The sequence below is a fragment of the Eretmochelys imbricata genome, chromosome 11 (genome assembly GCF_965152235.1).
Source record: "Eretmochelys imbricata isolate rEreImb1 chromosome 11, rEreImb1.hap1, whole genome shotgun sequence".
NCBI classification, from domain to species: domain Eukaryota; kingdom Metazoa; phylum Chordata; order Testudines; family Cheloniidae; genus Eretmochelys; species Eretmochelys imbricata.
This window is the reverse complement of record NC_135582.1, coordinates 56768705-56785763: the sequence shown is the minus strand read 5'-3', so window position 1 is coordinate 56785763 and position 17059 is coordinate 56768705. Positions and strand designations below refer to the sequence as shown.

Below are 17059 nucleotides of genomic sequence, written 5' to 3'. Positions count from 1 at the left end.
TTCAGATACGTATTTGAATGTCATCTTGAATGATTTTTTTTTTTCAAAATTAAGTAGCCGCAAAAAAAATTGACTATTTCACTAAAACTGTATCGCTGTATCCTTAGAGACTAGCCAGTACTAAAATAAAGTCAACAATACAATTACCTATTTTAATATTATAAACCTATACGTTCCTCTTTGTAGCAAACAGGGTTAATATCCATAAAAATGAGCTGCATAACTAGGTATTCAGCTAACTTTTATGGGGGAAGAAAGATACAGGGTTAAATTCCAGCTCTACCTGTAGTAACCTGGAGCATGCATTACTAGAATTCTACCCACGTGAAGAGATTAAAATACTGTAGATACTGTTGAGGAAAAATGGGAAGAAGGCAGAGCACTGTACTACTATGCATATGTCAGTATCTGTAGCAAAGAAGCCACAGCACACAGTAATGTGCATTACGTTTTTCTGAGATCCTTGTAGTCTGATATGAAGTCCACATGTCCCCTGAAATGTTTTATTTTGTCACAAAGGTGCAGACTTCAATTTTTAAGTAACTTAGATTACTGCCTGATAGCAAAGCAGTATCATGGTTTTACTATAGTTCCTCTTATTTCCTGAGACCACACTCTATTCTTTTGGAGTTTGTAAATAATTTATACCATGGCAGATGCTTGGGGTTATAATTCCTCCCAACATGAGGATGTCACATCATCACATAGAAGGGTCTTGGGTATCTCTCAGTCTTGAGCTGTTGTCTGATTCTCGGTGTAAGATAGAGACTGTTGTCCTTAGAAGACCCTGTTGCAAAAGAGAAGAAAGAACATGCCTCAAAGACCCAAAGCTCCCCTAGCTGTACATGAGGCACTTGACAACCTGTGGGGGCTCACTCTCACATGCAACAGGAGAGCCATCCTTTAGAGACATCCATTATAACTGGCTGCATAAGGGAACCAGAGCCAAGTCCAGGTTAGGAGGAGGGCCAGACTTCATTTCAGTCAGATCATTCTCCCTGGCATCCAGGGGCAGTTCAGACTTGGAAGAGGTGACTAGGGAGGAGTCTTCCCTAAGGAAGTCTTGTAAACAATACTTGTAAACAATAGGAATACTTGTAACAAACTCCTCCCAAGATTCTTCATTTAGTGCCAGAGCTGCCCAGCTGAATGACTACACACAAACCCCAATAGCCCTCCTCCACAGCAGCAGCTTTACCCCTTCTCCCCTGACCCCCAAACCCTTAGATAAGAAAAGTGTAGAATAGCGGTCCTGAGAATCTGCTTTGTGGCACCTCCTGAACCTGCAGAGTGGTTGGGAGCCTGAGAGAAAATGCCACTATGCCTCCTTTTGGTAGTTTTTTTTTGGTTTTTTTTTAGAATGTAACATGCCAGCCCCTCTGGAAAAGGCCAAGTGTCAGCGTTCTGTCTCCACCTGTTTGCTGGGAGAAACTATGACCCAAGTGTCTGGATTGATAGAGAAGTCCTTGAAAAATAAACACCAGGTAAGGAAAATATCACTTTGTGGATCTTCTGCTCAAGTTATCTTTTGTATTACACATTGGTATGACATCTCTACCAAGGAGGAAGCTTTGGTTTTGTTTTGTTTTTTCCTTCATAGAGTTTTGAGCACTTTTCAAGTAAAATGCCCCATTGTATTTTGGAAAAAACTCAAGTATTTTCTGTTCGGTCACTTATGTTTTTGAAAGATCTGATGTCTTCCTCAAATCCAAATGCACCCTCAGAAACACAAGCTACTCATTTTATCTATGTATTTTCACAGCTACCTTCAAGATCCTAAACAGTCCTTTGCTCCCTGCTCTGTATATCTTACAGAATGGCTTGGAAAACCAGCCAGTGCCTACTGGCAGAGTTTCTTCCTTGTTTTTTTTTCTCCTGGGACATTTGGGCCCCTTGCCCAAGTGGCAGGTGGTTCTGTTCACCGTTCTCCCCCCAGCTCTGCATGAGTCCTAGGAGTCTGTATTGCTGTCGAACCCCATGGGCCCTAGGGTTGCCAACTTTCTAATCCCACAAAACCAAACACCGTTCCCCTACCTCTTCTTGAGGCCCCTTCCCGTGCCCCTTCCCTGAGGCCCTGCCCCCTGCTCAATACATTCCCCCTCCTTCAGTGGCTCCCTCTCCCCCACCCTCACTCACTTTCACTGGGGTTGGGGTGTGGGAGGGGGTGAGGTCTCTAGCTGGGGGTGGGGGCTCTGGGATGGGGCCAGAAATGAGAGGTTCAGGGTGCAGGAAGGGGCTCCAGGCTGGGGCAAGGGGTTAGGGCTCAAGCTGGGGGTGCAGGATCCAGGCTGGGGGACAGGGCAGAGGGGTTCAGGGTGTGGGAGGGGGCTGCGGGTTGAGGCAGGGGATTAGGGTTCAGGGGCATGAGGGCTCCGTCTGGGGGTGTAGGCTGCGGGGTGGAGCCAGGGATGAGGGGCTGGGGAGGAGGGCTCAGGGCTGGGCCAGGGAGTTGGGGCACGGGTTTACCTCTGGTGGCTCCCGGTCCGTGGCGCTAAGGCAGGCTTTGGGCCTGTCCTGACTCTGTGCTGTGCCCCAGAAGTGGCCAGCAGGTCTGGTTCCTAGGTGGAGACAGGTCAGGCTTCTTGCCCGCAGGCACCACCCTGCAGCTCCCATTGGCTACGGTTCCCGGCCAATGGGAGTGCGGAGCTGGTGCTCGGCGCCCCCTGCTCCCCCTGTCTAGGAGCCGGACCTGCCGCCCGCTTCTGGGGCGCAGTGCGGTGCCAGGACAGGTAGGGACTAGCCTGCCTTCGTGCCACAGCACCGCCCACGGGACCTTTAACGGGCCGGTGGGCAGTGCTGACCGGAACCGCCAGGGTCCCTTTTCGACCAGCCGTTCCGGTTGAAAACTGGACATCTGGCACCCCTACCAGGCCCCCACCTCAGCAGCGAGGCTGGGGGGAGCAGAACGGAGCTGGAAGCAGAATTACTGCGCTGGTGCGGGGCCGCTGTGAGGTGGCGGCCAGGCAGTTGAGTGGGAAGAGGGGCATGCCCCGGCGGCTAGGCGGGGCTGCCCAGGCCCCATGCAAAGGAGGCAGGGTGCTGCAGTGCCAGAGCAGCTCAACGGGCACAGGGAGGAGACACCGGCTCCCTGCGGTTCTTCTGAGCTGCCCACTGCCGTACCGCTTTCCCACGCCATCATGGCCGGTAGGGCAAGTCCCTCTTTCCTGCACGGTGACCTACCCAACATGGCAGACGCGTGTTGCCGACTGTAGTTTCCGAACGTAATGGACCCGCCCTTTTTGAACTCCGAGCCCGACCTTCCCAACATGGCCGACGGGCCCCTTCTCGGTCCTGACCTTTCCAACATGGCCGACGGGTTCCTCCACGCTCTGACCTTTCCATCATGGCGGAGCTCTTCCCAGTTTTTTGCGCCGGCCACGCCCTCGGTCCTTCGCCTCCTCGGGAGGCTAGCTCTGCCCCCTCCCTCGGTGAGCGGCGTGTGGAGCCGGTGGCGCTGGCGGGCGACGGGGGCTCGCTCGGCGGGGGCGATGGGCAGGAGTCCCGGGGTGGCGGCCGCGCTGTTCTACGGGGCGGTGGCGGCGCTGGTGCTGCTGGGGGTGCGGGACGTGCTGTTCGTGTACGAGGAGAACCGGTGCAGCATGACCTACATGTACGAGTACCCCGAGTACCTGGTGAGTGCGGGGCTCCGTGGCCGCGGGGCCGGCCACTTCTCCGAGGGCGCCCGCCCGCCCTGCTCCCCGGGGCGGCCGCCCCCCGCGCTGGGTGTAACCGGGGCCAGACCCGCCTTTGGCGTGTCACTCGCAAACCGGCTTCTCCGGTCCCCGCCCGGGGCGTTTGTCAGCACCGGCTGCTCTGCTTAGTCCAAACGTCCCTGCCTGGCATCCATTAGCTGAGGGGCCATTCGCTCCTCTGGCCTGACCCTCCTGTCTAGGGTGACTGGACAGCAAGTGTGAAAAATCGGGACAGGTGGGGGGTAATAGGAGCTTATATAAGAAAGAAGACCTAAAAATTGGGACTGTCCCTATAAAATCGGTTCATCTGGTCACCCTAGTCCTGTCTCCCACAGGCCACTGAATCCTCCCTGGCTGCACGCCCGGCAGCCAGACCAGTAACCTGGGGGTGCCTCTAAGGTGTTAGCCTCCTGTGCTGCGAGCTTAGCCTGGCTTGTGGTTCGGCAATGCTTGGCGTTCACACCCCGCACTATGTTCACTGAAAAACTAACATCAAGAAAGCAGTTGCATGACTGTTAGAGGGATGCTTTTCTGTAATCAACTGACTCCTTGTAATTCTAGTTTTGAATAGAACGCCATTTGAATGGTGTGTCATGCAATTTAAAACAAATCCACTTTAAATTGCAGCTGCTAGTAGTATACCTTATATAATCGCTCTTTAGCAAGGGAAAAACTGACTTTTCGGGGGATGTTTGTGAAAGTGATGCTGCACAGAGCGCTGTCTCAAATGCACCAAGTAAACAAACAGAAAAGAGTGCTTTTTCTGCTAACTTTCAGTTATAAGCAGGTTAGTTGCTACTTGTAGCAATGCTAAGGACAAAATTTTCAGACAAATAAAATTCCACCTCTCTATTTGTGAGTGGCAGATGAACCTTGAAGGTTTTACAAAGCAAAAATTTGGGGCCAGATATGATCTCACTATGTTTCTTAAAAGCTTATGATAGATTTCTTATACTATTATCCTATTCATATCTAATGCATTTCCCATTTCTATATAAATATGAAATAACAAATAGTATTTAAAAGAGTAAAGTACTCAACTTCAGAGAGAAATATTTTCCATTAGTAATTATTAACTATATATGTCGATAATCTATGCATCACGTCCCAGGAGAAGGACTTTGCCACTGTCGAGAATAGATTGGTGTGCACTGAACTATCTCTCAATTTATTACAATAAGAACCAGATTCGTGCCAACCTGACCAAGACACAGATGATGGCCTTTCATCCAGCAGGATCTTATTAAAGGGAAAAAGGCAAAATACCACATTTATTGTGAACACAGAAAGAATCATAGTAAGCAGTTAGTTATAGCTATAACATTCCATTCAATCTCATATTTATTCACACATTCATTCATACACACCCACACACAGGTTCTGCAAGGTTGTTATCATAGTTACCAGCCTTAGAGTTGCTCATGCCAAGCCACTGGCCAGGTGGCCTGGACATGAGGAGGGAGCAGGGCCTTGTCAGATGCTCATCTGATGCTCCTGGAAGTTGGTTTGCAGAATCAGACCCCAAAGTTCTCACTTTCTAGAGTCCATTTTTATAGGAATTTCTTCCTATGCCAGTCTATGGGAATTGCTTCATCATGCTGTTGAATCAATCAGCAGATAGCACATTCCTGATGGCTCCGTGCTGCTAGATGTTATCTTGTTCTTTGGTTCTCCCATCCTTGAGGCTGTTGGGTGGATTCCAGTCTGCCCTCCGGGGCGGGGTCCTCTGGTTATTTCCACTTGACGCCTTCTTCAGCCGATGGACACTGGATTCTTAGGCTGGCACCTCCCTGATCATTTGGTTATTATCCACACCAAGCATCCATCCACATATATCCTCTATCTCTATTTTAATCACAATTGTTAACAAAGCAAGATGAATACAACAAAAGGGCGGGGAGTCTCTGGGTGCTGTTTCTGTTGTTACAGAGTATTGTTTTGAGTCTCTCTTTAATATGATCCAAGATAATCCCCCTTTTGACACTAAGATTTATAATCGTCAGTGTCACTTTCTATGTAGCCTATTCAAGAGAAGGTACTGTGAGGCAATTTGAGTTTGTGACTCCAGTTCATCCCACATACGTGATCCTAGTGATGTATCTTTACTACAAGGTTCTGGGGCAACAGGCAAGGTGAGGCACACCCACTTTTGAGGAGTCCATTCGGTACAACCTCTAGTGTCCAATAGGTTCCCTCCCTCCCCAGCCCACTGGCTCGAGGTCCATGGTAGCCAGAAGGATCCCATGTGTAATATGGGGAGTGGGCTAACTTTCAATACCTTTGCCTCCAGGGACTGTTGGTGTGCAATTTTGACAATAATTTCTCCCATTAACAAGTCTGGTTTTACAATACTGGAAACGTATTGCATCCATTCATATTGATAAGTGTCAAACAATGATCTCTTTCTTCGTTTTAACAAATGCATCAAACCCTTAATATTTCCCAATATGACCCAGAACATTTCGTGTTCGAAAGTAGCTAGGGCAAGTATCTGCATTTCAGTGCATCCCATAGCTATGGCTGTGTAGTTTCCTATTTCTAATTTTTTTTTTTTAATGTATAAGCCATGTGGTAGTATTAAGCCATTTCCAAAGATTCCATCGGGCTTTTAGGTTACCCAGACCAATTTGGACCAAGTCTACATTGGCATGTACTTGTTTTTGTATCAGGCTGTCCTGTAGCTGGGACAGAGAGCTTAATTTATTTTTAATTACCTGCAGGTCTTTAGTATTTGTTTTTAAACACACAACTGTGCTAGCAACAAGACAAAACATAGAACACAAAACACAATTTCTATTGTGACAGTAGATTCATGGTATTGGGTTGCTCTTCAGCTGGCATCAGCTTTTCCTGATTTTCTGAAAGACAAAAAGAACATGTTTCTACCCCTTTTGGGGTAGCAGATTATTGCTTAAAATATTTCTTTTACAAATACTCTTGCTGACTGCAGGCAAAACAGGAATTGCCCCCACATTTTCCTGTTCTTGTTCTATAGGCAGGCCAGGTTTCAATGGCTTTTATCTTTTAAGGGTTATGGGGAAATTATCCCACTGTTTAGTCATTAAATCCCTGAGGTGGGGTACCTCAGTTTTCCTTCTTATACAGCAGATCAATTTTATAATGTTTTTCCTGCTGTGTTAAGCTTTAAGTTTATTTACAGGTAATAGCTGAGAAGCATCATTACCATACAACCTTAAAGGGTTTTCCCAAAAATCATACACACTATACTTTGTTACAGGGGTACTTATTATCATTAAATTTATTAAAATTATCTTGTTATCCCATGCCTTTTATTTAGACAATTTGTTTGCTAACTAGGTATGTCCTTTATCTGCAGCTCCTTTGTGCTGCTAGTTCTTTTCTTCCTTTATCATTTAGGTCATTTGCATTTTCACAGGCGCTTCCCGCTTTTGGATTTAAAGCGATCAGCAGCTCAGAGACTCTGTCTTAAAAGGGACACAATCAACTTTCACCAGAGTTTTGATTACTTTTAACTTCTGCTTCCAAAACACACAGCAATCTGAAAAAGAAAACCCAACTTATTCTGGCTCCCTTTGGAGCCCTGATAGCATTTTAATTAAGTAGCATGGTATGTTTGCATTTCTTTTGCCCCTTCTACAATATACCTTGCACATGTTCTGGGGCAAATGCACATTCCTTCCACAGTTTAACTTAACTATTTCTTTTCTTTTTTTTTTTTGCTTACAGAGTTTTCATGTACCTTTATATTATTCAGAGCCATTTTAAGACTCAGTGTTTCTAACATTGCTTCTTTTTGGTTTGTGCACCTCACCCCTGCTGTTGCTTCAGAGGGGCACTGTGTTTTTTAGATTTCTTATTATTTCTTTTCTACAGCTCTCATCTGCTATTTTGTTACAAAACCAAATGAAAACCAACCAACCAAACGAAAAGAAACCAGAAATTTTTTTTCTGATTTTGACTACCCTGCTGCAGCCACAACTTAATAACATTTTAAATTTTGTAAAGCATTGAGTTACCTTTTAAGGGTTAAATGCCAAATCCCAAAGCCAAACAACACTAATTACCTGTGTCTAGCAAAAAGGTCTGTCAGTTTTGCAACTTTGAATTTAAAGAGTCAAATGGATTTTTAGTGGCATTATTTAAAACAAAAACAAAACCAATTGGTCCTAGAACTTTACATATTTACACACACACAGATAAATACATACACATTTTCTTTTCCTTAACATCCCTTCCACACTGCTCTATTTTTTACGTCTTACATTCCCTTTATACATTTGAGACAGTTAAGTCCCAATAGAACCCTCTTGTGTTCTTTTAGCAAATTTGACTAAATTGTCCAGTCAAATGATTTTAATCAGATAGTTCATTTTTGCCTGGCTAATTTACAGACATTCCTTTGGAAAAGGGCCCATTTTTCCTTCAGAATGGCTGCAAAGAAACCAAGAATACTCTTTCTCTAACACTTTTCCTTTTTAACATTTCCACCAAGTTTAGCTGCTTAATTCCCTCCAGCCTCTGCAGAGTTAACTTTTTAACTCTCTTTTCTCTTTGTAATTATGCCTGGGGGTGCCCTACATAGGACCTTCTCCCCCTTTACCTGCGTCCCTCCAGCCTCTGCAGAGTTAACTTTTTCACTCTTTTTGTATTCCTGGAGTGCCTCTTTCACTATTTTCAGCTGGCTTTGGGTATTTGTAGCCAGCACCTTCCAATTGTCTGCTCCCTTTTCCGTTTGTGCCTTTTCCTCTTTACATGAAGACAAGAATCCTTACATGCCTCCCACAACAACCAAATTGCTGCTGCATCTCTTTTGGCAGCACTAAAAGGTTTGTATATGAGGATATACTGAGCCAGTCTATCCTCTAGGTCCGAAATAGTGCAGACATCAGCTAGGGCTTGTTTAGTCCAAGGACTGTGCCCAAATTTTTGAAGGATTTGTTTAAAAGGTGTAATTTCTTTAACAAAAGGTGAGGTTGGAGTTCCTTCTGACTCCATTCCTCCCTCTGGTACTGGCTTACCCTGTTTTCTTTTAAACATCTTAACATGGATATTTCAATCTCTTTTCAGAGTAACAGCCGTGTTAGTCTGTATTCGCAAAAAGAAAAGGAGTACTTGTGGCACCTTAGAGACTAACCAATTTATTTGAGCACAAGCTTTTGTGAGCTACAGCTCACTTCATCGGATGAATACTGTGGAAAATACAGAAGATGTTTGTTTTTATACACACAAATCATGAAAAAATGGGTGTTTATCACTACAAAAGGTTTTCTCTCCCCCCACCCCACTCTTCTGCTGGTAATAGCTTATGTAAAGTGATCACTCTCCTTACAATGTGTATGATAATCAAGGTGGGCCATTTCCAGCACAAATCCAGGGTTTAACAAGAACGTCTGAGGAAGGGGGGGGTTAGGAAAACAAGGGGAAATAGGTTACCTTGCATAAACAAGGTGATCACTTTAGATAAGCTATTACCAGCAGGAGAGTGGGGTGGGAGGAGGTATTGTTTCATGGTCTCTGTGTATATAGTGTCTTCTGCAGTTTCCACAGTATGCATCCAATGAAGTGAGCTGTAGCTCACGAAAGCTTATGCTCAAATAAATTGGTTAGTCTCTAAGGTGCCACAAGTACTCCTTTTCTTTTTGCGAATACAGACTAACACGGCTGTTACTCTGAAAGGGAAATAGGTTACCTTGCATAATGACTTAGCCACTCCTAGTCTCTATTCAAGCCTAAGTTAATTGTATCCAATTTGCAAATTAATTCCAATTCAGCAGTCTCTCGTTGGAGTCTGTTTTCGAAGTTTTTTTGTTGAACCATAGTCACTTTGAGATCAGAAATCGAGTGACCAGAGAGATTGAAGTGTTCTCCGACTGGTTTTTGAATGTTATAATTCTTGACATCTGATTTGTGTCCATTAATTCTTTTACGTAGAGACTGTCCAGTTTGACCAATGTACATGGCAGAGGGGCATTACTGGCACATGATGGCATATATCACATTGGTAGATGTGCAGGTGAACGAGCCTCTGATGGTGTGGCTGATGTTATTAGGCCCTGTGATGGTGTCCCCTGAATAGATATGTGGGCACAGTTGGCAACGGGCTTTGTTGCAAGGATAGGTTCCTGGGTTATTGGTTCTGTTGTGTGGTATGTGGTTGCTGGTGAGTATTTGCTTCAGGTTTGGGGGCTGTCTGTAGGCAAGGACTGGCCTGTCTCCCAAGATTTGTGAGAGTGTTGGGTCATCCTTCAGGATAGGTTGTAGATCCTCGATAATGCGTTGGAGGGGAGACCTCAGCCTGGTCCAGTCCACACAAGAGATCCACTTCCTGGACACTACAGTGCTAATAAACGATGGTCACATAAACACCACCCTATACCGGAAACCTACTGACCGCTATTTCTACCTACGTGCCTCCAGCTTTCACCCTGACCACACCACACGATCCATTATCTACAGCCAAGCTCTGCGATACAACCGCATTTGCTCCAACCCCTCAGACAGAGACAAACACCTACAAGATCTCTATCAAGCATTTTTTCAACTACAATACCCACCTGCGGAAGTGAAGAAACAGATTGATAGAGCCAGAAGAGTTCCCAGAAGTCACCTACTACAGGACAGGCCTAACAAAGAAAATAACAGAATGCCACTAGCCGTCACCTTCAGCCCCCAACTAAAACCCCTCCAACGCATTATCAAGGATCTACAACCTACGATCTACAACCCCCCCCGCCCGTTCCCCAGACGTTCTTGTTAAACCCTGGATTTGTGCTGGAAATGGCCCACCTTGATTATCATACACATTGTAAGGAGAGTGATCACTTTAGATAAGCTATTACCAGCAGGAGAGTAGGGTGGGAGGAGAGAAAAACTTTTGTAGTGATAAACACCCATTTTTTCATGGTTTGTGTGTATAAAAAATCTTCTGTATTTTCCACAGTATGCATCCGATGAAGTGAGCTGTAGCTCATGAAAGCTCATGCTCAGATAAATTGGTTAGTCTCTAAGGTGCCACAAGTACTCCTTTTCTTTTTGCGAATACAGACTAACACGGCTGTTACTCTGAAACCTGTTGTTATAGAGTATTGTTTTGAGTCTCTCTGTGTGAGTAGTTGTTATTACAAAGAATTGCTTTGAGAACAGACTCTGTCTTAGAATGTACTAACGCAATTAGCGGCTTGCAAGTTTAACACATAGAGGGAGAGAAACAGTACCACAAACCAAGAGACCTCTTAATTAGTAATACCCTGGAATTTGAACTATGGGGAATCAAACTCATTTGTGATTTTAATACAGAACTTCTTTAATATGATCCAACAACATTGGACCGGACAATTTCCTTCAAAGCAGGGAAAGTTAGCACCTGTAACAACATCCTCTAAAAGTTGGTCACCTCAAAGTGGGGAGCCAATCCAGTTACTTTCCAAACCACTGCTATCACATTGTGCTAGTCCATACAGTATGCGTGTCCAGTGTTGGAACGATCCGTCCAGGCTAGACGACAGTTGTCATGGAATAACAGGATGTTTAAAGCCAACACCAAAGGATAGCCTGTACTTACTGGCTGCCATTGCACTACCTGATATCAGGAGGAAGGTAACAGGTCAAAGGGAAAGATCTTGGCAGATGAAACTCAATGCATTCATTATATGATCACAGAGGAATAATCCAATGCCTTGTATTACGAAAGAGTTTTTTATAACCAGTGTTGTGCTTTTGGATATGACAGTTGGCAAGGCATGACTGTTACGAATTATACCTCACAGGTCACGCACACAAACTGCTGCGAATTATACCTCACAAGTCACGCACAGTTTGAGTCTAGGCTGAGGCACACGAACAAAGTCCACAACTGCAGAGTTCCCAAAGATACTAAGTTTATTACGCTCGAGCGTGGTGCCCCCCTGCTAATCAGGAGGGGACCCCGAATGCAGATTATACAGAGATTATATACCTTTTAGCAAAGCATGTTGCCCTCATGAATCGGAAACCTTAGCCAATAGACAAACCCTTTCCTTATCTACCACCTATCCCCTGCTAAGTGCATCCCCCGTGCTAAACCATTACTTCAGCTACACAACATGGTCCTAAAGCAATGTACCAGTAGCCTTTCTTATCAGGATGGGAGGCTCGCATCAAGGCCAGGAGACAGGGAGTTAGGAACAGACAAAGGACAGAAACCGGGAGTCGAGACAGGCTGGAAACAAAGGGGGGGGGCGGGGTTTCACAGGAATGCAGTATCTAAGGAACACTCCTCCTGGTGCATGATGTTTGCTTTTAGACAATGGTGGGCCCTAAACCAAAATGAAGTCACATATGCTAACTTTTCCTTAACATGACTGAGGTTATGGAATGAAAGACTACATGCAGCCGGATGCGCTGAAATAGATCTGGAACCCCAGGAGGACTTTCCCAGAGAGCCCAATACAAACTGATCAGTTTGGCGATGCCTGAACTGCCTGTGCACACAAACTGGAAGATCAAAGACTAATATCAAATGGGATTAATTTAATGACATGAATATATGGGAGTGCGGTGAGATGCAAACGAAGACAGCTGTTTTCCTTTGAATTTGCTTTGCAAATTATCCTTTAGGATGACAAACATTTTTCAATCACAGGATTATGACTTAATTGCAGAATCTAGTAACAGGAGAAGCCATGCTGTGGAGGAGAAAGCTGGTGTGTATGTGCACACGTTCTGTACTGGTATTGTGTTTCTGTAAAAATATTCCCTCTTCAAAACAACTATGGCCATGTCTACACGAGAGAGCTTACAGCAGCACAGCTGTACCTGTGTAGCTGCGTATGCCAACGGGAGAGAGCTCTTCTGTCAACATAATTAAACCACCCCCAACGAGAGGTGGTAGCTATGTTGGTGGGAGAATGTCTCCCGTCAACATAGTGCTGTCCACATCGGCACTTCTGTTGGTGTAATTTGTTGCTCGGGAGGGTGTTTTTTCACATCTCTGAGCAACATAAGTTATATTGACAAAAGTGCTGGTGTAGACATAGTTTATGTCTTGTACTTCAAGGATGTTTTATCTATCCACATCCTTCATGAACTTATCTTAGGCAGGGACTAGCCTAAATCCTGTTGTTGATCTGCTGAATGACTTGTCAGTGGTTGCAGTGTGTATAATGATGGAGTGTTTCTAATTTTTTTAATGAAATGTCTCCCAACACAAATAACTTTTAGAAAAAAGTCACTGTAATAAAATGATATTTAAGCATCCTATATATACTGTAGTGAAAATCACTTTTCCAGCAAGTGGTCAGTTATTTGTTCGGTGGGTATGAGATGAAAACTGGGGGCATTGTTTGTGGAGGAGAAAAGCATTTTTCTTTAAACAAAATATTGCATCACATGTTCTAAACAGGTAACAAAGCAGCAAGTAAATTTTAGGATCTACTAACTTGGGGACTATCACTTTAGAAAAGAAAAGCACAAGAGAAAGCTTACTTAATGTAAATACATGGGCTAACTTGCTTAAGTGATCCCTTCATTAAATAAAATCATGTAAGTGATTAGGATCTTTATAAATATAGTATTCAGAACTACCGATGGCTAAAACCTACTTCAGCTTCAATCTACGTAGTACTACCAATTTACAAGTAATTGGCAAAATCTCTGTTTTGATTATAGGACTGGAAGTTGTCTAAAATTAACACCCACCAGCATGACTGTTCTGTTCATTGATTGTCAGCACTTAAATTCTCATTATCTGTCTTATAAGCAGGTTTTGTGGTGGTGAAAGGTGCAGACTGAAGTGTCAATCTACAGTACAGTGGTACAACAAGCAGTGATAGTACAAGCTTCCCCACACTTCCCTCACAATATGCCTGAAGTCATAGCTAGAGGAACAACATCACAGAATGATATGTCTCCAAGTATCTGGCTTTTGTTGTTTTGTGGAGGAGAGGGGGACGTTTGGGGAAAGAAAATGAGGTAGACTGGATGGCTTAGGTATTGTATTGTATTATTTATTGTTTATATTACTGTAGCTCTCAGGCGCTGTACATGCACAGAACAAAATCCATCTGCCGTTTATCTTTAAAGTTCCTGTCTAAATGTAGCTAAGGCTGGCAGTGACGCAAAGTTGTTACACAAGAATTTGGTATATGTCCGAGCTACCTAGCCTGACTTTAAGTGGCAAGTATCCACATCACAAAAGGGAAATTCACTATTAATTGGCATTCTTATTTTCAAACACCCAAAAATATGCTATACACCTCACAAAAACAAATAATGACATGGTACCTAGCCTGAGGCACTTTACAACCTAAATTTAACATGACAAAATGTGAAGGTCCTAAAACAGGGGCTGGCAAACTTTTTGGCCTGAGGGCCACATCGGGTTTTGGAAATTGTATGGAGGGCCGGTTAGGGGAAGCTGTGCCCCCGCCCCCTATCCGCCCCCCCCTTGCTTCTTGCCCTCTGATGCCCCCCCTGGACCCCTGCACCATCTACCCCCCCATCCCCTCCCCCGCTCCTTGTCCCCTGACTGCCCCCAGAACACTTGCCCCTGACTGCCTCCCACCAGTCCACCCAACCCCACCTCCTTCCTGATTGCCCCCCCCCCAGGATCCCTGCCCCCATTCAACCTCCCCATTCCCCGCCCTCTGATGCTCCGACCCCATCCACATTCCTGCCCCCCCAACCACCATGCCAAGCTCCCCTGCCCTCTATCCAGCCCCTCCTGCTCCCTGCCTCCTTACCATGCAGCACAGAGCACTGGTGGCTGTCGGCGCTACAGCCGCGCCACCCAGAGCATTGCCCAGCCGTCCAGAGCACTGGTGTTGTGTAGTAAATTGCTCTCCGTGACTGCTACCAGTAGCACGTTCCTATGTGGAGCAGTTTAATACACTACACCGGCACAATGGCGCGCTGAGGAACAGCAAGGGAGGGGCTGTGGGGGCAAGCCTCCTGGGCCAGGAGCTCAGGGGCCAGGCAGGAGGGTCCAACGGGCCAGATGTGGTCCGTGGGCCGTAGTTTTCCCACCTCTGTCCTAAAACTATCTATTTAAGAGTTTTATACTGCTACCAGTCATCAAAGTATCTGAGTGCCTTTTACTAAAATCAATAGCAAAATCCCTAGTAGGCTTCAGGAAGTCTCTGTTTCTCCCTGTTTGGGGTCTAAACTTAGTTCGGGGTGGGGCTATTTCATTTGTTTTTTTGATTAATATGAGTTATGGGTTAGAAGGGGTGTCAGAAGTGGACCAAAAAAGCAGGAGGGAAGGATGTTGAAGGACAATGCAACAGTCGTTTCTTTCAGTTACTCAATAAGTCTCAAATATATCTTTCTGGTTATGTTAACTTGTTTTTTTCTCTCCTTTCCCCTTACTCACTTCTCACGGGTTGTCGAGGTTGATTCCCCACTCTGGCACTTTGAACCTGCAAGGATTCTAAAAAATTAATACTGGCCACTCCAGGCTTATTTTAAGCTTCCAAGGTTACAGCTTTTCTCTGGTTTCAGAGTAACAGCCGTGTTAGTCTGTATTCGCAAAAAGAAAAGGAGTACTTGTGGCACCTTAGAGACTAACCAAGTTATTTGAGCATAAGCTTTCGTGAGCTACAGCTCACTTCATTGGATGCATACTGTGGAAAATACAGAAGATGTTTTCTCTGATCTTGGATAGGTAGATGCTACCACCAGCCAAGTGCAAAACCCCTTTGAGAATCCAGGAAGGCACACTTGGGAATTTCTTCCTGTGGGGTACCCTCAAGCCCTTTCACACACACACACCCCCTCTGGGGAAGAGCTGAGACAGAAGAACAAAGGAAATCCGCTGTTGCCACCAGCTAATTAAACAACATGTGCACAAACCTCTTAGGACACAAAAATCCAATTCTGTTCTTTAAAAAGGTACATTTTATTAAAAAACAAAAGGAAGAAAATACATCTGGGAACTTAGGCTATTGCTAGATTTAAAAAGAGCAACTACAATAATTAAGCATCAAAAATAGTTTCTTGAGGTCCAGTTTAAAGGTTACAAGCAAAACAAAAGCACCTGGGGTTAGCACAAAGAAGTCTACAAGCCATAAAGAAATAAAAGGGATAAACCTAATCATGTCTTCCTAGACATTTCCTGATCTACTTACATATCTGGGGTTGTAAATAAGTAATTTCTAGATATGATTCTGATGATTTTTTCATACCTGGCCCGAAACTTCTTACAGCCCGGTTTACCTTTCCCCGGAGAACGACAGACAGACAGAAGGGAAGTCTTTGTTTCAATTTTAAAAAGTTCTAGCCTTCCGATTGGCTCTTTTGGTCAGGTGCCCACTCACTTCCTTTTACCTATGCATAGCAGCGAGATTTTTTAACCCTTTACAGATAGAGCAATTAGAAAACAGCTACTAAAGGGATTTTATAGCTACTGGCTGGCTGGGTGTCCATAAGGGAGCTTTCCCCCCTTCATTTATCACATGCCCCCCAAATCACAGATGGTGTTGGCTCACCGAAGAAGTTTTTTCTTAGTCTTTTTGACTGTGTGAAGCCACTTCAGTGCAGCATGATCAGTTTGCAGGTGGATATGCCGCCTGGTATGGGCTTCTCCAGAACATACACAATGGTGTAACATTCTTTTTCTGAGACTGACCAGTAGCTTTCCCTTTTAGAAGGTTTTTTGCTGAGAAACACGACAGGATGGAATTGTTGATCTGGTCCTTCCTGCATTAAAACTGCTCCTACACCATGTTCGGACACATCTGTGGTTACAATGAAAGGTTGGTCGAAGTCCGGGGCTCTGAGAACAGAGTCAGACGTAAGGGCCGCCTTAAGCCGGTTAAAGGCTTTCTTACACTTCTCAGTCCACTGAACTGCATTTGGCTGTTTTTTCCTGGTTACGTCATTCAGTTGGGTGGCAATTTGGCTGTTGTGTGGTACAAATTGTCTGTAATACCCAGCCAAGTCCAAGAAAGATTGGACCTGCTTCTTTGACTTAAGGACAAGCCAATTTTGGATAGCATTTACTTTAGCCTGTAGAGGATTGATCGTTCCTTGACCCACCTGGTGTTCAAGGTACGTTACCCTGTTTAGGCCTATTTGACATTTTTTGGCCTTAATGGTTAATCCTGCCTCCCTTATGCGCTGGAAGACAGCTTGGAGGTGTTCCAGGTGTTCTGCCCATGAATTTGAGAATATGGCCATATCATCAAGGTAGGCGACTGCAAACTCCCCAAGTCCAGCCAGATTTACCAGTCTCTAGAAGGTGGCGGGAGTGCTTTAGCATTGGGTAGTGAAGACGTACCTTAGAGAGTTTACAGCGGTGCAGCTGCACCACTGTAAGCTCTCTAATGTAGCCACTCTAAGCCGACAGGAAAGAGCTCTTCTGTTAGCTTAACTACTCCAGCCCCCATGAGTGGCAGAAGTTGTGTTGGTGG

The 17059-nt window shown here is 44.9% G+C and overlaps 1 protein-coding gene and 1 long non-coding RNA gene across 4 annotated transcripts in view; one reads left to right on the top strand and one right to left on the bottom strand.

Moving 5' to 3' along the window:
• Positions 1–3306, bottom strand: part of LOC144272447 (uncharacterized) — a 39850-nt gene extending 36544 nt beyond the window's left edge. For 2 of the 3 annotated variants that reach the window (XR_013347558.1, XR_013347560.1), the window contains exons 1-2: positions 2467–2554; positions 649–787 (exon numbers count right to left, since the gene is read on the bottom strand). This is a non-coding gene — a long non-coding RNA (uncharacterized LOC144272447). Of the gene's footprint in view, positions 1–648; positions 788–2466; positions 2555–3180 lie in introns of those variants that run through there. The other variant, XR_013347559.1, reaches the window with a different exon arrangement.
• Positions 3307–3477: 171 nt separating this feature from the next.
• PGAP1 (post-GPI attachment to proteins inositol deacylase 1) overlaps positions 3478–17059 on the top strand; it is a 63881-nt gene continuing 50299 nt past the window's right edge. Inside the window, exon 1 of the mRNA XM_077830498.1 lies at positions 3478–3632. Within this exon, the coding sequence (XP_077686624.1) occupies positions 3489–3632 (144 nt within the window). The 5' untranslated portion in view covers positions 3478–3488. The remainder of the gene's footprint in view (positions 3633–17059) is intronic.